Raw genomic sequence first — 26,388 nt, forward strand, 5'->3', positions numbered from 1 at the left:
GGGAATGCTTTTGTTACGAGAATATTTTATTATTACTATACTCTTCAATCTGCTCACCCTCAGTTATTCCTTTCCATTAGTCTCGGCTAGGCCTATTTCATTTCCCTTTCTTTCCTTATTCAGGTCAGTTTTAGAAACTCAAAAGTATTATACAGACTAATATATCAACTCTAAAGAATCACATGGAGATTGATGCAAGCTGGCAGTGGAAGATGCAGGCATCTGTGCATGCATTATCTTGTTGTTAGGGAGACTTCTGACAGTGGTTATTAATAAATTAAAGTATTCTACCGTTTAAGGAAGGTTCCATGGAGTACTTAAGAAGCATTCTGACAGCCTCCCCTTCCACCTTGTTCAATTCACGACAGGAGTGAATGGAATAGAGGGCAGAAATCACTACAGTGTCATTAGTTGGGACCACACCTCATGATCAGAAATGAATTTGCAATTCTCAAAGAAGTGCAGTCACCATCCTAGTGAAAACTGACTTTATGAAGCTGGAGTGGCACTAATTTTACCATGCCAATGTTAGTATGTAGCCAGTAGAGTCTTTTTTCAGGTTCTAGGATCGACCAAAAATATTCCCTTCTGACAACTATCCACGGTATGAATAATGAGGAGTTATTTAGATCAGGGGCATCTTTTCTCTGACAACCCATTTTTTGGAGCATTTATATTTCATAAAATCTGCCGATACCCACAATGATTTTTTGACTTCTGGCATAATACAAACAAGCACTTATACTCCTTATTTGGAGCTGTGCGAGTAAAATTGGAGTTGAGTCGAGTAGTTGGTACTCAACTCAAGTGGTTCAAGTAGTATTACAACTGTCGAGTCGAGTCGAGTAGTTTTGGTTACAGAGCTGTTGAGGCCAGTAATTTCAGAAATCTGCCGACAGGAGGTGCTATCTGACATGTAGTAATAACGTTTTTAAGGTTGATAAGTCGTTCTCATCCCAGAGCATATGAGATTCAGCTCGTTGTATACGTATAGCAATCAACCACCATAGTAGTTGACGTGGACGCCAATTACTTAGCTTTGCCAGACTCTGTGGCAGGCCGTCTTCTGATCCGGCAGCGTAGTCAGAGTGGACCTCTGTACCGCTCTTATTTTCTAATGCAATACTTTTGTATCCTGTCATACTTTCTTTACTTTCCTAATTCTGACACGTTTACATAAACGTTTCTCATTAGCTTTTCCTTTTTACATCAATCTAAGCTTTTAGAATGGAAGATTGGGGACAGGAAAATTGAGAATATGTTGGAGCATGCATTTCTGTATTGCCTAGTTCACAATTGCCATTCTCGACTCTAAACTCGTGAGTAGTTTTGAACTCGACTCAAGATCAAAAAGTAATACTCGCACATCCCAATACTAATTGAATGCATTGAATGGCTGTGGCGTATAAATAGACGAAAATATATCGGAGTAGACAACCCGCATTCCACCCCACCTCCTCAGAAGCAAATTTTTGGCCTTGTGCTTGATTGCATGGAGGCAGAGGATTGCTTGGGCTAGAGATTCATGGCTTCCGTAGCCAATAATGTTGCCATTTTTTGACAGTCACTTTTTTTTTCTGTTGAGATTGTACTGTCGTTGTGCTCAAAAAATCACCTTAATTATAATGCAGAAACCATCTTAAATAGTGTTAACATTTCGGAAAGCTACAATAATATATTTACTATGCTCACCTATGAAAAAATTGTATAACCTGTTTCAAAATTTTATACAATTTATACAATTGCCATGGCAATTGTATAAATTGCATAAAATTTTGAAACAGGTTTATACATTTTTTTCATAGGGGTTATTTTCAGCTCAAATGTCACCATCATGTGAAAATACAGGGAGGATGCGAGTATTAGACCCACAGCGTGGATTTTATTTTAGAATTAACCATTGATTTTCCTCTCAATAGTTCTTCAAGACAGGAAAATGAGATCATTACGATCATTCAGTCCATTTTTCAATTTTGAAAAATCGCGTATACCCGCCTTTGTCACTCTCTTGTTTCGACGTTGGTTGGCATTTTTGCTGCTAGAGGGCTCCGCGATACAAAACAAAAACTTGAATCACAAGATAGCTGGATGGGCGTATACGTGTATCGCAATGTGTGGATTGAATTTAATTGATTGATTTGATCTTAATTTTCGTTTGTCATTGGCTACGTAAACTATAATTAGAGTGAGAGAAATGCTACGTGACATGTGCCGAGTCCAATCAAAGGGCGTTGATTACATCAAGCAGTAAAGTGCTGGACAATATGTCAGTCTACTGTGATATGTAAATATGTTTGTTGTTCGAAGCCGCACAAATAATATATTTTTCTAGAATGGCCGAAGACAATCTGAGGCAATTGGCTGTGAAGAGCCTGGTCCTTGCGATTGACTTAGAGAAGGAGGATAAAGATGTGGTGTGTTAAACTATCACCATAAATTTTCAGTAATGGTTAAGTTGTTGATCAATTATTTAATTGTAACTGTTCGTACTAATCAATTTCAGGAAGCATATTTGAAGTATTTGGAAGGCCTATCGCTAGTTGTAACCGCCCTTCAAAAAGATGCAACGACCGGGGGAAAGTGGCTGTTCACGGATAAGGATAGGAGATCCATGGCTAATTTTGCTAAAGAAAGTGTCGATAGACTTCTTCTCCTCTTGAAAAAACAAGGTTTGTTTCCTTACCACGTAATTTGATTTGATGATAAAAATATCATTATGTCTTACTCGTATCCTATGTGGAGTCATGGGAAGATCTCCTTGTGGTGCTTGTTCTGTGTCATGTTGATTACTTATTAACCTCAATCGCCTCACGTCAATTTCCGCCTGGGCATGACAGTTAGGTTGGAATCCGTGTCATCATGTGTCCCAATTCTCTGTGCTCATAGTCGCTCAATTCCGTACAGTCGCCCCTCGTTGTTGGAGCAGGTTAAAGGTCTCCTCCTGTTGATAAACTAAACGGTAATGACTCAGATGTATGTGTGCCTTGTGTAAACCTTTGCGAGCCACAGGTTGTATTCTTCAGCCATCGTCTGTAAGTACCTCTTCACTGTTTTTGTTAATTAGATAGATTTTTTTAATATAAATACGTGTTATTTAGATTTAAAAGTGTGCTAGACTCTAATGTCAATGCCGAAATCTTTGCATCTTCAATGATATACTTAATATTTAGGGGAGATTCGCCTATGCTTGAATATATAAATGCAGACTTTAGATAGTTGAATATTACTCAGGTCTGCATCTCTTTGTGACTGATTTTTACTTGTAAGTACCAGAATTTGTGAAAACTTCGATGAAGCCAAAGTAATTTTATTTTCAATTATTTAATATTGCTAAATTGCGTTTGTGTATGAAAACATAAAGCTCCCCAGTCCTATACTAGAAATGCTATCTTTGAATATAGCTCTGTGGATTTTTGCTACTGATTACAACCTGATAAAGTTCAATTCTAAGTACAATTTCTATTACTTTTATATTGGTTCTATTCCACACAGTGAGTGTATTATGTGAAAACGGTATTTGGCTGACATGAGTAAAACTTCTAGATTTGGCCTGTGACTAGACATATCGTTCCAGACAAAAAGTATACTGATTGGAACGAAGTGGCATCTATGCATATGGTACTAAATGCTGAATTTCCGCCCGGGTTTGTAACAGACATGCGACAAATATTGTTTACCCTGTGAACCACTCTTATATTGTAAACAGGCAGAGACAATAATAGATTGAGTTAGAGGATTGTAATTTCAGTGGAATTGAACCCTGTTTCTCATGGACAATTAGGTGAACAATTAATTTACCTGAAGAAAAACTTGAATTCTGGTGAAAATGTCTTCCTTAACACTTTGCGTGCCATGGACGTAATATTACCTCCTGCTAATCCTTCTGAGGATTGTCATGGACGTAATATTACGTCTTTCCATTTAATTGGCTTTGTATGCGTGAAGCCGTAATATTTCGCCCTTGGTACTTTTCCAGTTTACTGCTTAGTGGTTCTGTTTTTTTCAAAAATCAACTGCTCGATGGAGAAAGAGTTCACCTTATGTCTTGAGGACGAAAAGTCCTCCGTAGCTACTGGCATCCTCATCTTAGGCCACTTAGTGTGAAAATTCTTTGGGCCAATGGACCATTCGTTGAGGGTGCATTGACCTTTTTTTTCATCCAGGATTTTTAATGCTTTGCTTGGAACAATGCTTTTTTATGATTTCCATGCTTTATATAGTTAAAATTGAGTGTATTAAAAAAATTATTATGCATGTTATGGCTGTACATCATATGTTGCAACTTTTTTTATTTTTCAAAAACAGTAGGTTTTCATTGTTAAATTATATATTTAAAAATTAGCAGTAAATGTTATTCAACTCATTCATAAAGAAAAGCAAAGTCCATTTTTATTGAAATCCACATGGATATAAATATATTTTTGATGCTAATGTTTTAAAAAAATTTACGAATATAGTAAATATGGCTGGATTTTTCAGTAGGGCTTTAAATTTAGCAGCCTGCACTCAAAGTGTTAACACGTCTTTGCATTGAAATCTTTAAAGTCCTGTTTACACGGTACATTAACCCATACGCATTAATGTCTAAATGTATGGACATGTGAATGAACACGAAAATGCACCGTGTAAATACCCAACTTGTGCTAGAATGTGTACCAGAATGGAGAAAAGAAAGGTGGATACAGTTTACTTTTATAAACAAAAACTACTCATCCCTCATATGTTTTTATAATTACTATCTTTTTGTCCAAAAGAGCACAGGATATATTCTTTGGATGGGGTCTTCGGCATCTACTGCCCTTTACATCTGATGCTATTGACATGGTTTTCATAATTCATATTGCCTCATTCTTTTTTTTGCCGAGTTCTTCATGAGCTCATCGTTTGTCACTCTTAAAAATATTCTCATGTTTTTCCATCATCCATCTCACCCTAGGGCAGTCTAAGCTTTTCACCTCTGCATGACTTTGTAGATTGAAGTCTGCTCCCTATTAATGTCTCATTAAGTCTGTTATCTACCATGTCTTTGATCCTCATTGATATCTGGGACCATTCCTTTTGATAGATAAATTTCATTTTAATTCCTTGTTAACATCCAATCAATTTGATTGTATATTTCTCTGTTTTAGATTCAGTTCCGACCTCTTTTTTATTTTTATTTATTTATTTATTTTCATCGCCCCGAAAACAGCTCATTTTAGGCCTTTTACATCAGAGGAAATAACATGAAACACTGACTATCATACACAACCAATCCCTGGGTAGGGGCTTCCTACCCAGGTGGGACTCGAACATGCGACCTTTGGCTTGGCAGGCGAGAACTTAACCCCACCGCTACCGAGGCTGGCAAAAATCATATTCGTGGCATTGAACATCAGTATCAGGGTAAAGTTTTAGCTAGTAGATTTTGGTTTTAATATGATTTACATTTTTCTTTCTTCCTTTTCCAGATGAAATTAAAGCCAAGAAACGTGAGGAGGAGCTCTTGAACATGGCTCATAAACATTTGCCATTAGAGTTGCCTGATGTTAGGCCTTTCCCATTGCCTACAGATGCCAGCCCAAGTCCTCTCAGCCTAGATCAAAGCAAGCCATTGAATCGGGAAATTCTCTCTCCTGTGTGCAATGAGTCTGTTATGAACGATTTGATGGAGTTTGTCCCCAGTTTTCCACCTGAAGGTAAAACTTTTTCAATTTGTATACTTTTTACTCATTAGAGTAATGTTATTCATCCAGATATGAGAGGTATTGGAATACATACATGTAAATAATTGAGAATTGAATTATAGCTGGGGTATTTTGATTCATTTCTCCAATGAATCTAACAAATTATGAATAGATTTACAGTACATAGTTGTATATTCAGGGTTTGTCACCAAAACTGAACATGAGATATCTTTTTTGATTCAGTCAAGAAAAATTCTGCTTGTTGATAATTGACTCAATTACCCATTTAAAAATTATAATTGGCTCAGTGTGGTTGGTATAATGCTCAATTCCCATTTAAAGGACCTGATATGATTAAGAATGGAGGCAAACACTGGAGTTCATAACACATGCCTCTGTTCAACGGACGACAATAAATAATTGGGCTACAAGAATGACATGTTCAGTGATAAGTAAGCAAGGGAATTTCAAAAGAAAAACGATAATTGTCTATCCTCACGCTGAGTTAGGACCTTTCACCATAGATGGTCTGATTTAATTTTTAAAGACACTCTCTGGTTGCATAGCATAAGCATCAAAATTTCAATGCCTGTTGAGGTTAATTAATTGAAGCAGTCCATTGTCAGCTAATGGATCTGGGATATTTTCAGTAGGTCATACTATGAATTTCAGGAAGTGAAATGCATGCATAATTGTGTGCACCTAAAATACATATTTAAAATTTATTTTTCATTTAATTCTGTCCTAGTTTCTTGCAGTGGCGGATACAGATGGGGGGTGCGGGGGGCGCACGCCCCTCCCTTGCGGGTCTGGCCATATTGGCAAACATTGCAGAACCACGATTGTGACTTTTTTATATCATAAGATGGCATTGACTTATATATGTGTATAATTACTTTAATTAAAATTTTATTTTACTCTGCCTGTGACTTGATTATTTTTTATCGCGATAAAGGTAAAGGCAACTCAATATATCTTTTGCGCCCCCCCCTTGAGTGTTTTCTGTATCCGCCACTGGTTTCTTGGAGTGCTCAAATAGAAGTTTACATGGATATAATACTACATCCATGGCATGCATTAATCTTCATATAAAATAATTTGTCATTCTTCTTTTAAAACCATTAGTTAGCCTTGATATGGATGATAGAGGCATTTTATTTGACAAATAGCTGGACATTGGCCATTGTTTTATTTATCATATAGCAAAGTTATTTGTTTATTTTTTATTTTCACAGATAAAACATTCTCCATTGACCTGCCTACATCCCCGCTAGAAGAAGTCCGCCAACAAAACAGTGTGCTGTCCAAGAAGTATGCCCAAAGACTTCTCAATGCTCCTGCCCATCAAAAGGCACAACTGAGGCTTGAGTTTGAGAGGCGTATCGCAGAAAATGAGGCCATTGCTAGGAAGTCTCAGCAAGCGTGGGAGGCACAGAGGGAGAGAGCTGTTCAGCACTACACACGCTTGGCTGAACAGTAAGTTTAAGCATCTCTTATCCATTTTATTCATGAGATCATCTTGATTCCCATTATAAATACTACCTAATTGTGACTGTTTTGATTGGTTGATGTTAGAAAAATGATTTCCCAGTTTGCTTGTGTGGTATTAATAGTTTTAATTCATTTAGCATTTTTATCTAGCAAAGTATTTGAATCATTTTTTTGCCAGATGGGTCAGAGTAGTTGGCTCGTTAATGAAGAATTAGTGTTAGTCCTGTCTTGTGGAATCAGACATGCTTTTCTTTTCTAAATATATAAACTGGAATGCTCTGGGAAAGTTGAGTGATTTAGATATCTTGAAGTGTGCTCTATTGCAGATCGTATTCAAATACGTATGTTAATTTTTCCTTCTATATTGGCTCCAAATCACATTTAAAGGCTGTTTTGAGCTCTCATTCATTACTCATGGAAATAGTTGCATACTATTAGTGTTAAAGAAATACATAGTTATCATACTTAAATGGTCTCATGCAAGTGCATCTTAAGTGCGAAAATGTCCTGGAGGAAATATTTTGTGCCTTGATTGGAATTTGAACCCTGATCTCCAGAATTCATGCCAAGTGCTCTACCATACTGCTGGCTAATACAGGGTCATTTCCGTCAATAACGCCTATGGTGAATGCCCTGGGGGTCAAAGTTCTGGCTCTAGTCTCGCGACTACCACTATGCTCAAAAACGTGCCTGCCCTGTGACATTGTATGTTTGCCACCGTAAATCACTGTCCTGTGCAGTTCGCAAAACTCTGCTGAGGCGTTAGATGCCTTGGTAGGTACTAAGTGGTGGTAGAACACCTGCCATGGATTCCTGTGATCCAGGTTAAAATCCTAGTCAAGAAAATGATTTTTCCTCTTTAGAACTTTTACACATATAGTATTTATATGTTTTAAAGTTTTACTCTGTGTCATTACGTGAAAAAATCAATGAGCATAAGTTTTGGAACTTTTTTTTGATATGATAACGTGCTTGTCAATGTGATATGTATCTGTTATATTAGTTAACATCCATTCTATTTTATTAGCCCATCACTTCCTTACTCTCTGCTTTCCGCAGTAGTAATTTTGTTAAAATATTTGGCTGTACTGCAGGAAATGTCGACTACACCAGAAAAATAACATTGGGACTGGTGATAGTCTGAATGCACAACTCAAGGATGCCATTTTTTCGTGCTACATGTTTGAGTGGGAAAAAAAGCTCAGGACAATGAATGGCTCGATGGAGGTCCACCCAAAGTTAGTCAAAGTATCTAGTCCGGAATCCGAGAGACGATCTCTGAGGAAGTGCATGGACATGGCCATGAGGGCTCTCCGAGGCAGCATCCGTGGTCATCCGTTGGGCTCATGTCTCGTCCAGAAACAGCAGAAGGTGCACAAGGACATCAGCATCCTCCTGGGATCTCATGACTTCAGCGAAAAGTCTCCCACAGAATCGAATACGTTCATTGATAGCATTGGAACTGAGGCAACTGGTGCTACGGGCATGTTCAACGACATAGCCAAAGGTGATGTATCTATACTGTTGTATGACAGAAGAAGACTAACAAGGGTAGGCCATGTACCTTGCTCCGCCTTTTTCAATGCCATATTTTTTATAATTCCAAAATAGCGTGCCATTTTCGAATGGGTTACTTGGTGTAGTGGTAGTGTCGTCGACTTTCGCCCATGGGGCCTGGGTTTGGGGCTTCATCATAGCAATATATTTTGTAGTCTTCATTTTGATCATACAGTGACAAGTATTTCATTAATTTTCATTGCAGTAAGCATAGGCATGAGAAATGTTTTTATTCATCATAATGGCATTTAGGTATTTAAGCTGTGTCAATAAAACGTGGAGATATGGAGACTACACTTGCTACCCTCCTCAAAAATATAGCAAAATATTAACGGGGAGCAATAACAGTGGCTTTTTTTTTCGAAGAAGTGGCATTTGTAGGTGGTCCTCGTGTTATTATGCTGGAAGGGCTACGGAAGATTATTGGGAGCGGCAAGACACATTTGGCACTGGTCTTGATTTAAAATAATCAACTTTTATTTCATCCTATTTGTTTATTGAAATAATATTTCTGAATGGTTCTTTTAGTGCATAGGTACTTTGTAAGTAAACTCCCTTTGGAGTAGTGTGAATAGCAGGTGTTCGAGAGACATGACAATTTATATTTGTTTTGTGTTCTTATTTATTACATCTGCCTGCATATTGCTGCTAGCCTTAATGGCATGTGTTCTCATAAGAAGTGGTTTTCATTTTTAATGCGGAAGTTGATCAGTATAAGAAATACAAAAAATTAATATTTTAGCGCACACTAGCCCTTGCTAGTGTAGTCTATATTTCAGCATTCGAAATGACTCTGCTTAAATACCTAAATGCCATTATTATGATAAAAAAATTCTCTCCTGTCTATGTTTACTGTAATTAATATTAATGAAGTATGTACTTGTTGCTGTATGATCAAAATGAAGACTATATAATATATTGTCATGATGAAGCCCCAAACCTAAGCCCCCTGGGTGAGTGTCGACAACTCTATCACCACACCAAATAACCCATCTCACAAGGAGTAAGTACGCTATCTTGGAATTATATAACACTTGCTAGAAGTACCACATGAATATTAATGATTACCACTAAACTAAGGCCCATTCAATGGGACCACTACCACTTCCGTGATGCATTCGCCATTCCGAATACCATAAAAAATATGACATTGAAGAAGGCGGAGCAAGGTACGTTGTCTCCCCTTGTTAGTTAAGTAAAACTGTTTAGAATTTTTATTTTTTATCCATTTAATTAATAAAATTAGGAATGAATTGTCATCATTTGTATTTTAAGGATTTTTTTCCTTTTTATGTCCTCAGGTATCAAAGGTGATTTGGAATTTTTGGAATCCATTGTGTTGTCCTTGTATGAACCTTTGGACACTCCTGATGGCCATCAGTCATTGTCTCAGAATCTGCAGAAGGTCTACTTTCCAGCAGTCACCCCTCCTATCAAATCTTTGTTAAGGTATTATGCCTTTATCATAATCTTATATTTCACTAGCGTGTATTTTTATCATTCATATTTTACATAAATATGTGATTATGAAGCTTTTTTTTTAATTTCCATTGGAGGTTCTTGCTGTATTTTTTCCTCATCAAGTCAAGCTTTCTATAATGTGCCATCAGCGTTCATAGTTTGATTTACTTCTTTAAACCTGCTGCACGAGTAATGATGAAATTTCATATTAACTGCCCCGGAAAAATTACACATGAACCACGTTCAAAGTATGTATTAAAGTTTTCAAATTTGGCCATCAGATGTTATCTGATAATTGAGATATGAAATATCGCTGCATGGTCACCTAAATTACATGTGCACTGGTGCTAAAAATCACGCAATGGGGTAAAAGTATCACAGCCAAGTTTTTGCTGCCACTTATGGTCTGCGAGAATAGTTTTTTTTCCTGGTGGCATGTTTTTCTTAGGCCTTGTCGAATCAAATGTTCTCATGCTACACCCTCTTTCAGCATACATTCAGGTTTTAAATTCTCTACTTTAAGGAGCCCATCATTATTCAAACTCCATTTTTCAAGATGGCCACTGGGTACTGCATTTTTTGCGGCTACATACCTTTCTATTCATCTGCTGCTGCATCATCAATACTTTCAGGCCAATTTCTTGATGTATTCGCAATATAGAGGTTAGGATGTAGGTTTCAAGGGAAAGGTTTCAAATTTCAAAGCCTGAGTTTTTGCCAACTTGAATGCAAAAAATTGTTAAAACATTTACTCGCATTTTAGTGTGCTAGTGATGGTTTTTATTTAATTAAAGTATACCAGGACCTCTGTCGGCATCAAAATGATGTGCCGCTTTACTTTGCAAATTTATACATATCTGGACTTCAGTGCATGCCATAATAATGAGTAATACATTATTTTAAAGGAAATTTTATTCTCAATTCTGATTTAATTTTTGTTTTCTGAAAAATTCAAAAATGTAAACACGCGAGTGCAATAATTGATTCCGCACACCATATAATTAGCAATTTTGTCAACTTCATGAACTTTGTAACTCAACCTGGGGGAAACTATGTACTAATTCTACAACATTCATCTTCCACAACAATTTGCAAAAATTAATTTAGATTAATAAAATGGCTTTTTCGTGTTTTCAGAATGCATGTTTTGATGTAAAACAACAAAAATGTTTAAACACTATCTAGTCCCACAGTTTACCCCAAAAGAAAAAAGAAAATTGATTGAAACACTTCTTAATTTATTTGCGATTTTTCTTTGATCCATAATCTATAAAAATATTGATATTTGTGAATATTAATAACTTCTGTTAATGCCATGTTGCCAAATGGGGCTGTGCTGGGCCAGTGCCAGTTACGGGGAAGCAAAGTTTTGCATGCAAGGCATGGCAATGCAGCATTCATTCGCTCCGGCTTATTTTTTAAATGTCCGTATATAGTCTATACTACATAAAAATCGTGCAATTTCGGATCAAAGAATAATTGAATATAAGTAATTGAAAATAAATTTCACTTCTTGTGTTAACAAAACGGCTAATTTTACGGTGCGCTGAGTCATTTATTGCACTCGTGTGTCTACATTTTTGAATTTTTCAGAAAACAAGAAATAAATCAGAATTGAGAATAAAATTTCCTTTAAAATAATGTATAACTCATTTTTATGGCATGCGCTGAAGTTCGGATATATATTTGCAAAGTACAGTGGCACATCATTTTGATGCCAACAGTAGCCATGGTGATAACTTTACGGAGTCACTCAAAATGCACAAATTGTGCAAAAAATCCACAGAGAAAAAATCATTCTGGCTGTCCTGAAAGTATATGATCGCCCAATTTAGAAGATGCTTCAAACCTGTTAAGTACAGAAGCTTCTCCATTTTTTTAGTCAACGTTTTTGAAAATTTTTAAATTCGAGGCTGAGAATGACATACTCATTATTTTGCACTTAGATGAAACTTGTGTCGGAATATTTTTTTTGGTGGGTGAATGTATGCATATTGTATTTTTATCCATTTTTTTAAGCACCTGCATGTAACCTACATGTAGGTACTTAAAAGATACCCTTCTCGTTATTCCGTAGGTCTTTCCAATGAAATACATAATAGTTTTAGTTGAAAATAGTATCTACCATTTTTATAACTTAAATATTTCACTAATATTGTTCTGTAATCATCAGCCCATAATCATTGCTCATAATACCAATTCATCTGTTTCATTCAACCTTGCACGAGTTACCTTAAGTAGTTTTCGTTTTTTAAGTTTTAAAATGCTGTGCCTCACTGAGTGTTGCTTCTTATCTTCTTTAGGTTGTGTGTTGTAGAACCTAGCAATAGTGTGCCAGTGAAACAGAGTGATGCTGAAGGGGATGCAAGCTCTGCTGGGAGAAGTGATCTATCATCTCCTGACCAAAACAGCCTGGAACTAGACACAAGGTTCCGGCTGCAGTCCTTGCAAAGTTTGCCCAGTCCTTTTGAGAAGCTTGACTGCCTGATGGAGGTGATGAAATCATTGTGCAGCTGGAATATCTCCTTCTCTCCAGAGGCTGCGAAGGAAACTGTTCAACCCATGTTAGTACTTTTCTAATTAAGGTTTCTGTAGTGTTATCATAACCTGCTGGATTGGTCTTTGGATTTCACCCACGATACCATCTATGATGGTAATTGTCTCTTTCTCCTACCTTTGCTGTTTCTCCTAATCTCCCTTAGCTTTATAGGAGAAATTTTGTCCTCTCTATAATGATAGGGTAGACAAAACCTCACACCCAATCCAGTGGTTTATACTTGTGCATATTCTGTTGCTTCATGAAATACTACATGCATTTGGAAGAAAAGAATCAATCATTGTTAACCTAGTTTTACTTCAGGTCTTATGGTGATGCTTATCCTGGCATTGATTACAACTAGTTTATAAATGTTGTTACTTGTTGCGATGAAAAACTGATATGAAGTTTGCTATGCCTAATATCTAATCATGATAAAAATAAAATGTAGATGTATTTCATGACTACTTTTTGAGTTATTGAAAAATAAATGCTGTACTATTATTACTCAATTGAAAATGGCTGTGCAAATGGCTCCTGAAGCTCAAAAATTATTTGATTAAGAATATATGCCAGTAATTATCTAAAGTCTGTGTACCATTATCTTTTCAAACATCAATAAATTTCTTCTTTGTGAGGAAAATTTCACAAAATGTTATCATTTTGATATGTTTATTCACTGCAGAACCTCATAAATACATGTATGGGTTAGCAATTTACTCCCACTCAATTTCTTCGCTTTTTTTCTGTGTAGAGGAGCAGATGATCTGCTCTCTCGCTTGGTGTCTGTGATACATGGTGATGAAGAAGGAGGCCAAAATAGCTTGGTGCACCTGCTGCAGATGGAAGCCATCTTTCTGCAAGCATTTCTGCCTGAAGACATGGTTCTTGGGGAAGCTGGATATTGTGTGACTGTGTTATGCAGTGCCTTGGCTGTCTGAAGTGATAGGTAAACTTATCAAAAAATTGGAAAATGCTTATTACATTTTCATCTCAATATTCATTTAGTCTATCTCTGGTCATAGGTGCAGTGATTGAAAGGTGCTACTATTATTTCTTGTTGATTTTTTGTTTGCAAAGAGTTTTTTTTGTTATTTTTATTTTGAAGCAATCATGATTTTTTAAACTTGGGATGCATATCTAGCATTGGTTACATCACTGAATCTTGGTGTTCTTGGATCCTTGAGCAAGGGAAGTGAAAGCTAGTATAGTCATGCCAAATTAGTTACTTATTTGATTTAAAGAGCTTTAGAATGGGCCAACATAAAAATTTAAAGATAGCAGTGATAGGAGATGATACTTTTACTTGGCAAATATAAGTTGAGAACAGATCTCTGGCTTCCATCTGGATGATGTATTCTGTCAATGCCCTTGTTCCAAAGATAAACTCTCTTTATTGGTAAAGTTGGCAACAATGGAATACCTCACTTGAATGAAAGGCCGTGAACTATTCTCCAAGGCTTTGGGTTCATATTACTGTCTGGATGGGTAAATCATTCATTGTGAATTGTATCTCTTCGGTTTTCGGTATTTAATTCAACGTTACTTAATGGGAAGTAGGTATTTTGTATCCGTTTAATCATACAAAGGAATTCAGCCTTCATGGTGGAGGCATAATGAATTCGTATCATATTCATTGTGGAAATTCAATGTCTTTCTTCCCCTAGTTTATCTGTACAATTACAAAGGAGCATTAATGGTGGAGCATTTGATTGGCTGGTTATGTTAGGTGGAGAGTGGAGTGCCCCAATTTGTGTATTTAATGTTTAGTGAGATAGGTGAGTTTTATTAAAAAAGTAGAGAAGTATGAAAGCAGAGTACTATGCTACCCACACTTTTGCTTGTCCATGCCGTAATGCCGATATGGAGTTTGCTATGTTAAAAGTGTGAATCACGTGGAATTTACCCAGTTCTAGGATGCATACTTAATATTCAATCTCTGTTTTACACTTCTTTACTCTTTAGCTTAATTTTCATTTGTTAGTTTCTAGATCATAAAGCTGTAGAGACAGTGGGTGTGGGTACTGAAAAGGTGTTTCATCATAAAAATTACCTCCTGAAGCAGCCGCTGTAAAATTCAGTATTCATCAGACAAATCTGTTGGGAACCCAATTAAAGGAAGGATGTGGATTCCCTGGCAACATCTCCATCCTAAAAAAACTGTATTTCCCTCTACAATTGGCTTTTTGGTTATTTGTCAGTCAGGAAATATTATCTCAAAGCCAGATAGCAGCTCACCTTTATCTTTTTGCTGCATATGATGAGTTTGTATCATACTGGGTCGCCTATCTTTGTATTCATATGATAAGTGTCACTTGTTATCATTTGGTTTATTCATATTCATCATCAGCAGTGGTCAACTATTCTGAGATTGGTTTGACCCAGCTCCACACTCAATTCTCCAAATAGCTAATCTTTTCACACCTATGTATTTATTCTCTCTCAAATCATCTTTACCTATTTTGTATATTTAATTTGAGGTCATCCTTTTTCTTTCTTGCCATCTACTTGTCCCTCGATGATTGTTTTCATCAGGCCATCATGTCTCAAAATATGGCGTATAAGGTCAAATTTTATATTAGGCTTCTCTTCTCTCCTGCTCTTCCTAGGACTTCCTCATTACTAACTCAATGGGTCCATTTGATCCTCATCATTTTTCTGCAGTACTACATTTTAAAAGCCTCCACCCTTTATTTCTCTGCAGCTGTCATTGTTTATGCCTCACTTTTGTAGAGTTTGGATTACATTCGTGTTCGCCATCTCATAATACATTTACAAAGGAATGATAGCTTTGTAGCAAATGGACTAATTGAGTTGGGCAGGTTTAGTAAACAATGGTTGCTGGGGGATTGAGTGAGAATGGAGATGAACTTGTCATCTGGACAATATGACCTTGTGGATGCTACCCTCCAGCTTATAAGTGCATGTTACTCGTTTAATAGGGTGTATGGCAGCCTAGTGGCTAATGTGCTTGGCGGATGACTGAAGAGTCCCAGGTTCAGATCCTGGGTGGAGGCTTTGAGCTATGAAAATATAAATTTTTGAGGTGTGACATTTCCGAGGGAAAGCACCCGGCCTCCCTTCTCCCAGTCTGATATGCCTGTACTGTGGCTTAGTCAGGGCTGTCCTCTACCCTCACCTATTTAAACCAATCATGTGGTTGGATCACTTAATTTTAAGAGCTTAATGTACATCATGATTATTAACATTTGAATCCTATGTATGGTTAACATCTTTACTCACTGACAAAAGTTCTAAAATATGTTTTTAGTGTTTTAATAGGGATCACCTTTTCTGTTTGAAAGCCCATCATCATAAGTCAACAATACTAAGATTGGTTTGATGTAGCTCTCCATTCTGCTCTCCTGTCCGGTAGGCTTTTCATAGTGATGTATTTCTTCTCTTTTACATCCTTTATAACTAGGGATATGCAAGTACTCGAATATTCGAGTCAAGCGGAGTAGTTGACTCAAGTATTTTGAGTAGCATTACGAATGTCGAGTCGGGTCGAGTAGTCTCGGTTACAGAGCTATAGAAGCCAGTAGGTCTAGCAATCTGCAGACAGGAAATAGGGATCAAGAAACTCATGTAATAATATCGTTTTTAAAGTCGATAGAAAGTTTTTTTTGCCGGCCTCGGTGGTGGTGGGGTTAAGTCCTCGCCTGCCAGTCCGTAGGTCGCGGGTTCGAATCCCGCCTGGGTAGGTGATCCCTAACCATGGCATGGATGTTTGTGTTGTAAGTTGTTGATGTTGAAAACCCCGTTATAAAGGCCGCAAAGTGCTGTTTACGGGGAAATGGGAAATAAATAAATAAATAAATGCCTGGGAGTTTCAGTTTGATGTATGTATACACTAGACTCATCGCTGTGGGCACTGAATACCTTTTCATCAGCCGCAGCGGCCGATCGTCTTCCGACCTGGTGGCGTATTCGGCATAATCAGAGTGGACCTCTGCATTGCTCATACATTCTTATGCCATACCTTTGTACCCTACCCCACTGTCTTTACTCAAACGCTGAGAGAATGTGTAAAAACTCGTTAAGATTTCTGAAAGAAAAAAAATGTAACTATAAGGCTTAAGCGGACAATGCCAGTTTTTCCCAATGTTTGACGTCACAAGTGGTGACATCTTTTAACCTTTTCGATTTCTGCGTACGCTAATCTTAATGTTTATTTTTGCTTATTTGCTGACAAAGTTTACTGTCAGAATTCCAACATTGAGCAGTTAACTTGATTTCAATTTTGTCTCATTTAACAGGTTGATTAACGCCATCCTGAGTTAACAAAATAGTAATTTAAATTAACACATTTCAATCTATTAAGGTTCAATTCAATCTCAAGAGGGTAAAGATTAAAATTTCAAAATTTATTTATGATATTCCACAACCCCAGACCTCCTGGTAGTCCCACCCCTGCTTAGTGCTGGCACCCTCTGGCCATGGCCGTCCACCGCCCTAAGAAGGGCCTGCAAAAAACCTTCCACAATACAATACTCCAGGAAAGCCTGAGATCAGTGTGGCTTTGTCTTTTGTTATTATAATAGTAACTTCCATTTGTCATAGAATAAATATCCTTGTTCTGTGGGAGCTTCTTTTTATAGTCTTGAAAATTGCTGTAATTTTTCTTCTTATTATTCTACTTTTCCTGGATTTCCTGTTGCCTTTTGTAGTTTCCCCTGCATAATCTTGGTCTTCCATCCATACTTCTACCCTGGGGCAGTGGCGGATACAGAAAAAACTCAAGGGGGGGGCGCAACATATCTTGAATTGTCTTTACTTTTATCGTAATAAAAGATGATCAAGTCACAGGCAAAGTATACGAAAATTTTATTCAAAGTGATTATAAACATGTAAAAGACAATGCCATCTTATGATATAAAAAAGTTACAATTGTGGTTTTGCAATGTTCAGCAATACAAGCGGAACCGCAAGGGGGGGGGGGGGGTCCCCATCTGTATCTGCCACTGCCCTGGGGAATGTATTCCAATGCCTTTCTTGATATTTTGTGCAGGTAAATATGTTGCATAACGTATTCTTTCCATTTACACTTGAATTTCTTCATCATGCATAAATGGGCACTATATCTAAGGAGCTCAATTATGCTTTTACCTGGTTTTTTTGTCTGAACGTTTCTTGATTTGAAATGGGGACCTCCCATCCACTCTTATTCTTCAAGTTGAGATAGAATGGTCTCTTATCATTAAAACTTCTTTTGTCAAGGCCAAGAAGTTGGCAATTATATATGAAATGCTTCTACTGATGCATTTGAAATCACAGATACATTGGTAGTTTGTTGAAGTAGGCATTATCTTAGTTATGGACATTTTTAGTGAAAGTGGTTAATGCCTGACAGAGACAGCTCAATTCTTACATGCTAAATGACCAAAGCTGGGCAAAAATAAACTTATTCATTTAACCCTTTCACTGCTGTGGACGTACCTAGTACGTCCGCACGGCAGACTGCGGTGGACGTACTTTTTCTTCCTCCCTGCCATGCGGTCAGCACTTTCGCCGAAACACTTCGAAGGACCCACTAATCAAGGACCCTTTCCTCGACGAACTCACTCACGCAGGACCGTCTCATCGGCCCCTACCAGCGGAGGCCCTACCTCCGGAAAAGTGACCGCTCTGACTGCAATTTGAAAATCAATCAATCAATCCGATCATCACAATATGATTGTTTTCATCGCACTCCTGCCAATCAAGCAATCAAGTACGTCTTTGAACCGTGTTTCTGCGATGAAAAATAATGATTTTGTTAACTTTGATATAATGGCCGTTTTCCGGTGGTCCGCAGCCACGTTTTGTTGCAAAGTTAACAAAATCGTTATTTTTTATCGCAGAGACACGGTTCAAAGAAGTACTTGATTGCTTGATTGGCAGGAGTGCGATGAAAACAATCATTTTTTGATAATCTGATTGGTTGATTGATTTCCAAATTGCAGTCAGAGTGGTCACTTTTCGGGAGGGGGGCCCCCCGCTGGTAGGGTCGAGGAGACGGTCTCGCGTATGTGAGCCGGTCGAGGATAGGGTCGCGGATTAGCGACCCTTCGGAGGGTGTATACACCCATCCTGGAAGTACCTGCTCCATGGGCCCAGGAAACGCATTTTAACATTTTCGCCGCATGTGAGGAGAAGGTTTCCGGAGATTGAACAGCAGTGAAAGGGTTAATTCAAAAATATGTACTGTCAGCAGTGCTGTAGTTGGGCCGGTAGGTATGGCGTGCCCCCTAAAATCCAAACTTGTTATAAGCGCACCGGTTAAAATACCTTCGCGGCCGGATGTATAATACATGTTCAGTTGTTGGAATTTTTGGTGAGTACGGCCTAATTTTTTTTCCAACTACAGCACTGACTGTCAGCAATTTTAAATGAGGAACTATTAGCCAGTAAGACCTAGAATGTGAGATGAAAATGTAAATATTTAAATATGCATTACCTTTTTCCAGATTGGTAAGAAAGTTTATGTGTTAATGGAAGCTATTCTCAGGTAGCAGATTGTGTGGTTGAAAAGTTAATGAATAGTCAATTTCTCTTTATATAGAACTGTTTTAGGGCTTTATTCCATGTTTCCTTTTCAATCAAGACTGATAGTTTTTTGCACTTGTATTCCATATTATTTCGCAAAGTTGGTGAAGTAGTGCAAGCTGTTGTTAGCACTTCTGAATCAGCGTAAAGTAATTGGGTAAGGAATACTGCCTCTGCCAAAGATATGTAAAAAGTCCTGTACTTTGTCTGTGATTAGTGATGGTTGTTTTTCGTCACAATCTCAGGTTTAAATATGAATGTGAATATTTATATAGGTTTGTTGTGCCTTCAATTGCTACACTTATTTCTTTTGGTTAAGTGTGCATGAAATCATGAGATTCTGTGAACGTGCTCTCCAGCCTTTTTTGCCTCTCATTTTGTGTACTTGCATATTAGCCAGAAATTTCCTTTGCCTGAGCCAAATCTTGTGAGAGTTAAATAAAAAATCAGCTTTCCTCTTTGTCCGCTGAATGCTAATCAGTGTCATTCTCACGTAGACCGCTTACTCATTATTATCTCTAAATTAAAACAATGAATTTATTAATGAATTGAGTGGAAATTGAATGAAAAACAATGATGAACAGCTTGTTCTCTTGTATAAAGTGTAGTCGTTCTCAAAAATTATGAGAAACCTGAAAAAAAAGTGTAGTGTAAAGAAGCCCAACAGTCCTCACCCCAGCTATGTGCTTGAAATGGGAGTGGTTCAGTGCATAAAGACTGTATAAAATCTTGAAATATATGAGCAATATTTGTGTAACTGATGAATTTCTTAATAGCTAAAATTGTGTTAAATTAAATTAACTTAACCGTTTACTTAAAAACTTCAAGGTGGGAATGTCTGAATTGGTGTAGTTTCTTTCTTTTGCTTATAAAAAATTGGGTTTGATTTTAATAATTTAGTGCATATTGAACTCTTCTCTTTGCCTTTCAGAGTGAATTTGTGAATGGTTGTGCTTAAATATTCTCCTCAAAGCTCTTTGTGGCCAGTCGTACTATCCATTCACGTTGAAGGCATAGAATGTAGTAATTTCATTTTGATTTTGCTGCATTAATTCTAAATTTTTTATTGAACATGAATGAAATAAATACTTTTTACTAATTTTTGGGTGTTTAATGTTTTGAATACTATCATCATCAGTCATCTAGCCTGAGATTGTCTTTATGAAACTATCTCCTCAATTCTCCTATTACCTAGGCAACCTTTTCACATTTACTTCTGTTTTCTCCTTAATCCCCTCTTCCTGTACTTGTTATTTCTTATGTATTTTGCACATCATATTCATTGTGCAAAAAATCCGCAGAAAAAAATCATTTGCCTTAACCAGGATTCGAACCCAGATCTCGGTCAAGGTGAATAATTTTTTTCTCTGCGGATTTTTCACACAATTTGTGCATTGCAGGTGACTCCTTAAAGTTATCACTATGGTTAGTCCAGGTATACTTAAAAATGCTATTCATTTATTATTATTAACAAGGTCCTTCCACAGATTTTTAGGCGAATTGACTCATTGTGCCAAAGTGTTTTTATTTTTCCTATTACTTTAATACTTGGATTCTTCCTCATGAGTTTTTCTGTGCAATCCACTATGTGCGCTGTGTTGGTCATGTCGTATATGGGGCACCAAAGTGGCCAACGGCATGCTATGAGAGGCCATAAAAGTGACTCCTCCTTTGGTTATTATGCTATGAATTATCCTGGCCTGTCCCCTTCTCTCATTAAATTTCCTTATTCAGGGCAACAAATGTAAGTCTTATCAATTATTCTTCATTGGATCATATACCCCTCTCATCTTCCTCTTTCATAATTGCTTGCATGACATGTTTCCGTCGATCAGGTTTTTGTCTCCGTGGATCATCTCCCCACCCCCAGGTATATGCTCCAAATGCAAATTACTTATTTATTTACAGCTTACCTTAACTGGCCGAGTGAAGCTATTTTTTTGTAAATATTTGATTTTAAGGTAATCCGGACTATTTCTTAGATGAGGATTTATCTCCTCATGCAAGTACATTATTTGTATTGGAATATAATTATAATTGTCAGAGATATAATTACCTTTGAGCGTATGTTGTGCATTGCTTGGTGTATGGCTGACGTTTTGTAGCCCTTGTTGGTCAAAATGTACGGGGTTTTCATGGCAATCTCAGTTACTTTCCGATTAGTTTTACTATTGCTAAGTTGCCATTGGTTACCCATTTTATTATACACCTCATTTTTAGTTGAAAATTGGAGGAAGTTTTACCAATGACCAGACACCGTATGTGGTCCACTTTGTGGCCTCTATCCTTGTTGACATTTATGCCTGCTTTCCTTATTTCTATGGCTTTGTAGATTTGATGAAGTTAATCCCTATTAAGATCAATAATTTTTCCCCTGTATGATTATTGCACTATTAGGAGTGTAATTTATCTCAAGATTAGTTCTCAAAAGAGAATTTTGAATGGTAAAATGCAGGAGTGGATGAGAAGGCGAAATTGATGCAGGAAGAGGAATTAGGAAGCAAGGCTGTAGTGGGCGGGGTGATCTGGGGGTTCGGTCCCCCAAAACATTTAGGAGATAGAGTATAATGGCCTCAGCAAAAAGAAGACTGAGATATTAGTATGCAGCGAGAAAGAGGAGGCTAGGACGAATACTTAGCCTGGAAAACAAAAGCTTGAGGAGGTGAGAGAGTTTTACTTCCTAGGAAGCTGAATTACCAATGATGCAAGAAAGGAAAATAGTCAGTAGAATAATGTAGGCAAAGGGGGCTTTCTACAAGAAGTAGATTCTTCTTACAGCTGAGTATACAAGCATAGTAGTACAGAAACAATTCATCAAATGCTAGGTATGGAGCAATTTTCTCAATGGAAGCGAGGCTTGGACGTTGACTTAGTAAACGTTGGACATAGTAAATAAATAGAGTATACTTATCAGATATTTTAGCGCAGTGGACGTAGCACGTCAGGATACCTACTGGTTTCCGTTAAAGTGCTTATCACCTGTAAGGTAATGCATTGATGAATTATAACAGGCGAAATTGGAAACAGTAAAAACCCAATCAAAAATAAATATCAAAAAACTACTGTACCATTCGGAGCTATCACACCGTATCACTGTGTACATCATATGCATTTTCACCGTGATATTCTTAGCACTTAATGCGTGAAGCTTGTTGATTTTCTTCGGCAAATTTTTCTTTTCGTTATTTCAGGGGCGGACAGCCCCAAGCGGGTGGAAATCACGCAAAGCCCCTTACTGGCCTGGGCCCTTTCAGCACCTTCCGTTCTCCTTGGACCCTACAAGTACTGTAATACTGTAAAACGAAAGAACATATGATACCATTGCAATAGTTACGGCTTCCAGTGGCGCAGCAAGGGGGGGGGTTTGGGGGATAAAACCCCCCCCCCCCCAGAGCTCAGAATTTTTTAAAAGTTAAATCCATTTTACTTAATTGCATTAATATTACCTATAGAATTTTGAGGATTTATAAAATATCCCTCAAAAAGTCGTAAAACACTAGTTATCCTAATTTTTCTCTGGGAGGGCCGCCGCACCACCCGCTTACCCTTGCGGGTATGCCATACACCTACGTATTAGTTGCGCCTAAAACCCCTCCTAGCCTCAATTCCTGGCTGTGTCCCTGACGGCTGCTATCCCCCTGCAGTAGTATTATTCTCGCTATCGTCAACGTTTTAATGTTTCATCTCACCTTATTTTGATAGGGGAATTTGCCGGTTGGAGCCCTTTGACTACGTTGTTGCCGTGTAACCATTACGCCCGTAATAACGAGATGGGATTTCCAGTGGCCAAGAGAGAGTGACTTCGCGGTTATCATTCGATATTTAATTACCCGTGAACCTCACGACCAATGGCTTTTACAAACAGATTATATCCAACGAAAAAAGTAATCCTTATGACGCGATGTTTAAAATACATTTGCGAATGCTATCTCCGTTTCTTATTTTTTTTACTTGGGTAAACAGGGTTTTCGTTTCGCTTTCCATCAGAAAGAGGAAATTTCCAAGAAGCAGAACTTTCGACTAGGTGCGCTACTTCCTCGTTGACATATCGTAGGATTCTGGCTCCAACCGTATTGGCATGAGATGCTGGTGTTCGGGGTTTTCTCGAAATCCGTGCCGTGACTTGCTTATTTGCGCGCGAAAATATTGATAAAACTCCAAACACGACATCTGAAGCCATGGGCTGTGTGTACCCCAGCGAGAACCGTTTTCCGAAGAGTTAAGTGACTTTTTCGAGGCAGTGCCCAGTCTTGTGTTTCAATAGAGGTATTCACCGTTTTCAGTTTTTAAAAATGTATTTCCCGCATTGAACACTTTTAGTAGCCACCATGCCTCAATAATTGAATGCCATAGGAATAACCATTTAATTAAGGAGGCAAATGTCTTCCATGTTACTTTGTAAAACTCTTGAAAATACAGCAGGCCCTGAAAAATTTTTGGATAAGGCGAACGATCTCGATTTCCTACGAAAATGCGAATTTTTCTGCAGTTTTTACTATACGCACAAGGAGTTTCAATGTCAACGCTTCATCATAAGGTGTCCAGGGTGAAATTTTTTTGTTTCTTCGACGGTGAACTTCGTATTTATTGTATTTGGACTTAAAATCAATGATGATAAAACCAAATTTATGTCCGTCGGTCGAAACCCTGATAACTCCTGAAACATTACAATTGAAGATCACAATTTTGAGAGAGTAAATGAATATAAATACCTTGGTAACATAATCAAACAATAGTGAATCACATGAGATACAAAACTGAATAAATTCAGCCAATAGACGTATGTATGCCCTAAACTAATTGCTAGCATAAAAAATTTATCCATCAGAACCAAGCTTAAAATTTGTAAAACCATAATGAGACCAATCCTCTTTGGAGATGAATCATGGGTTATCGACAAAAGAACGGAAAATGAGTGAATTGCCTTCGAAAATAAAGTTTTAAGGAAAGTTTTTGGACCCACAAGAGAAAATGGAACCTGGAGAATAAAACACATCAAAGAAATCAGGGACCTTTTCAAATCGCCAGACGTAGTAGCTGAAGCTAAGAGCTGGAGATTGCGATGAGCAGGGCACATGATGCGAAGAAAGCAAGAGGCCCTCGTAAAACAAGTCTGGGCAGAAAACCCTGATGGAAGACGACATCCAGGACGACCGAAAAAGAGATGGAAGGATGAGGTGTTTATTGATATGGGGAGAATTAGATTCAACGAGGATGATGCAGGAGATACGAATAATTGGAGGCAGACAGTTGGCGAGGCTAAACTCCATCTAGGGTATATATGACCATGGGAGTAAGAGTAGTAGGTGAACCTCTTCTGAATCCAACCGCCCACTCCCCTTAACAAATATTTCATCGTGGTCAAGGCCTTTCCAACTGACAGATTGGTAGTTTTTTATACAAAGTCATTAGCTCGAACAAATGAACTATCTAGTGATCCGAGCTCAAAAGTATCTGTCGTCATCTTCACTGGAATGAATGAAAGTCTGATCAGGAATGTAGCGTTTTTCGGTGCGGAAACGTGGACGCTGAGGAGAACGAAATAAGTCTGGGACTGGTGGCATCCGAGATGTGGGAGTGGAAAAGAATGGAGAAGGTGAATTGGACGGAGTGGAAAAGGAACAGCGAAGTGCTGGACATGATGGGAGGGGAGAGAAGAATCTAGATGAGATATGGAAGAGAAACAGGGCTTGGATGGAGCAAGCACTAATTTGTGGGGGGATGTTAAATAAAGTATTATTAGAGGGAATAATATCGCCTACGTAGGGTTTGGTGAGGGAGATAATAGGATTTATCTACCTATATTTATAGAAGAGGACGTCTATCCGGTATGCGTTTCCTTACGGCTGCACGGATCGCTACCAAAGTTAGCACGTAGATGCATCTCATGATCTCAAAGTTCGTAGTGCTACTCTTGGTGGTGTGCGATGCGTCCTTTGCCATGGGAGTACCCAGTGAGGGGCAGGAGGGGGCAGCTGCCTACCGTGGGAGCAAAAATCGCAAATGTCTTTAAGGAAAATTATATTTTTGCAAGCAAATAAGTTTAAAAACTAATATAGAGCTCTTACAGTTTCCTTAAAATGTTGGTTTCATTCACCTTTTCCATGCTCAAATCTTACCTATAACACCTCTTGACACTATCTAAGTGAAAACATAACTATAAGGTTTCCGGTCACACACAATGATCAATGTTGTGGAGCAGGGTTTATGCTGATCCCATGCGCGGTATACGGAAATCGTTTATTCCATTGTTTGCTGTAACTTTTATATTTCAAAATTTTCATAATGTATTTATTAACGGGCCAAGGTCCAATTATAAAGATATCACTAAAAGATATCAGGAAAACGGGCTTAGAAATCAGAATAGGGAAAAAAATATCAGTGCGCGCCTTTGCAGATGACGAAGTTTTGCTAACGGAAAATAAGTAAGACTGAAGAAGCATGACAGAAATTCTGATGACAGAAACCCAAGAGGTTAGACTGAAAATGAATGATGATAAAATCAAATTTATTTCCGTCGGTCGAAACCCTGATAACTCCTGAAACATTACCATTGAAGATCACAATTTTGAGAGAATAAATGAATATAAATACCTTGGTAACATAATCAAACAATAGTGAATCACATGAGATACAAAACTGAATAAATTCAGCCAATAGAAGTATGTATGCCAATTATGAAGATGCCCAATTATAAAGCAAAATTATTTATAAAATGTCATAAAATATCATAACAAAGACAATAAAATACATATTGTAGTAGCTAGTGTATACTATTATCATACCTACATTGTTCCTTTACCTAAAAATCCTAACATAAGGCCATGAATTCTAATTTCCAAGTCTCCCTTTTCTCTGGGTACTAGTCTACCCGAGCAACGCCAAGTGCTAGTTGAAATAATATAAGGGAGAAAGCAGAATTATAAAGGGAAGTTTAATTTGGCTGGGGAAACATAACAGTGTGTTTCTCTAAGTTCTCCATGATAATCTTTAATTTGAAAGCGTTTATCTTTTGCGTTTTAAGATCTTTGTTGGTCTAATCGTGAGAACAGTTCACACGAAGAATGACGCGTCCTGTCTCTCGCGAGAGCGCCAGACGCATTCATGATAACGCACCTTAATATTCAAATAAATTATACAAATCTTTTA

At 37.6% G+C, this 26,388-nt stretch overlaps 1 protein-coding gene across 2 annotated transcripts; it reads left to right on the forward strand.

The window, feature by feature from the left end:
* Window positions 1–2,078: 2,078 nt before the first annotated feature.
* Window positions 2,079–15,743, forward strand: LOC124161278. Of its 2 annotated transcripts, XM_046537570.1 has the most exons (8): window positions 2,079–2,414; window positions 2,504–2,669; window positions 5,451–5,678; window positions 6,902–7,142; window positions 8,252–8,664; window positions 10,016–10,163; window positions 12,479–12,739; window positions 13,466–15,743. In XM_046537570.1, exons 1-8 carry the CDS (start codon window positions 2,334–2,336, stop codon window positions 13,650–13,652), a joined length of 1,725 nt encoding a protein of 574 aa, XP_046393526.1. In that variant the 5' UTR covers window positions 2,079–2,333; the 3' UTR covers window positions 13,653–15,743. The 2 variants fall into 2 exon arrangements, with proteins under 2 accessions (XP_046393526.1, XP_046393527.1); XM_046537571.1 differs by lacking the exons at window positions 2,079–2,414; window positions 2,504–2,669 and adding an exon at window positions 2,930–3,032.
* Window positions 15,744–26,388: the final 10,645 nt, after the last annotated feature.

This window comes from Ischnura elegans, chromosome 6 (assembly GCF_921293095.1).
Source record: "Ischnura elegans chromosome 6, ioIscEleg1.1, whole genome shotgun sequence".
NCBI classification, from domain to species: Eukaryota; Metazoa; Arthropoda; class Insecta; order Odonata; family Coenagrionidae; genus Ischnura; species Ischnura elegans.

What these genes read in the sequence shown, in the direction of transcription:
- LOC124161278 (XM_046537570.1), top strand. Translation starts at nt 2,334, where the DNA reads ATGGCCGAAGACAATCTGAGGCAATTGGCTGTGAAGAGCCTGGTCCTT. An exon ending in TACACACGCTTGGCTGAACA is followed by an intron (nt 7,143 to 8,251) that starts GTAAGTTTAAGC and finishes GCTGTACTGCAG; the next exon opens with GAAATGTCGACTACACCAGA. An exon ending in AAGGAAACTGTTCAACCCAT is followed by an intron (nt 12,740 to 13,465) that starts GTTAGTACTTTT and finishes TTTTCTGTGTAG; the next exon opens with AGGAGCAGATGATCTGCTCT.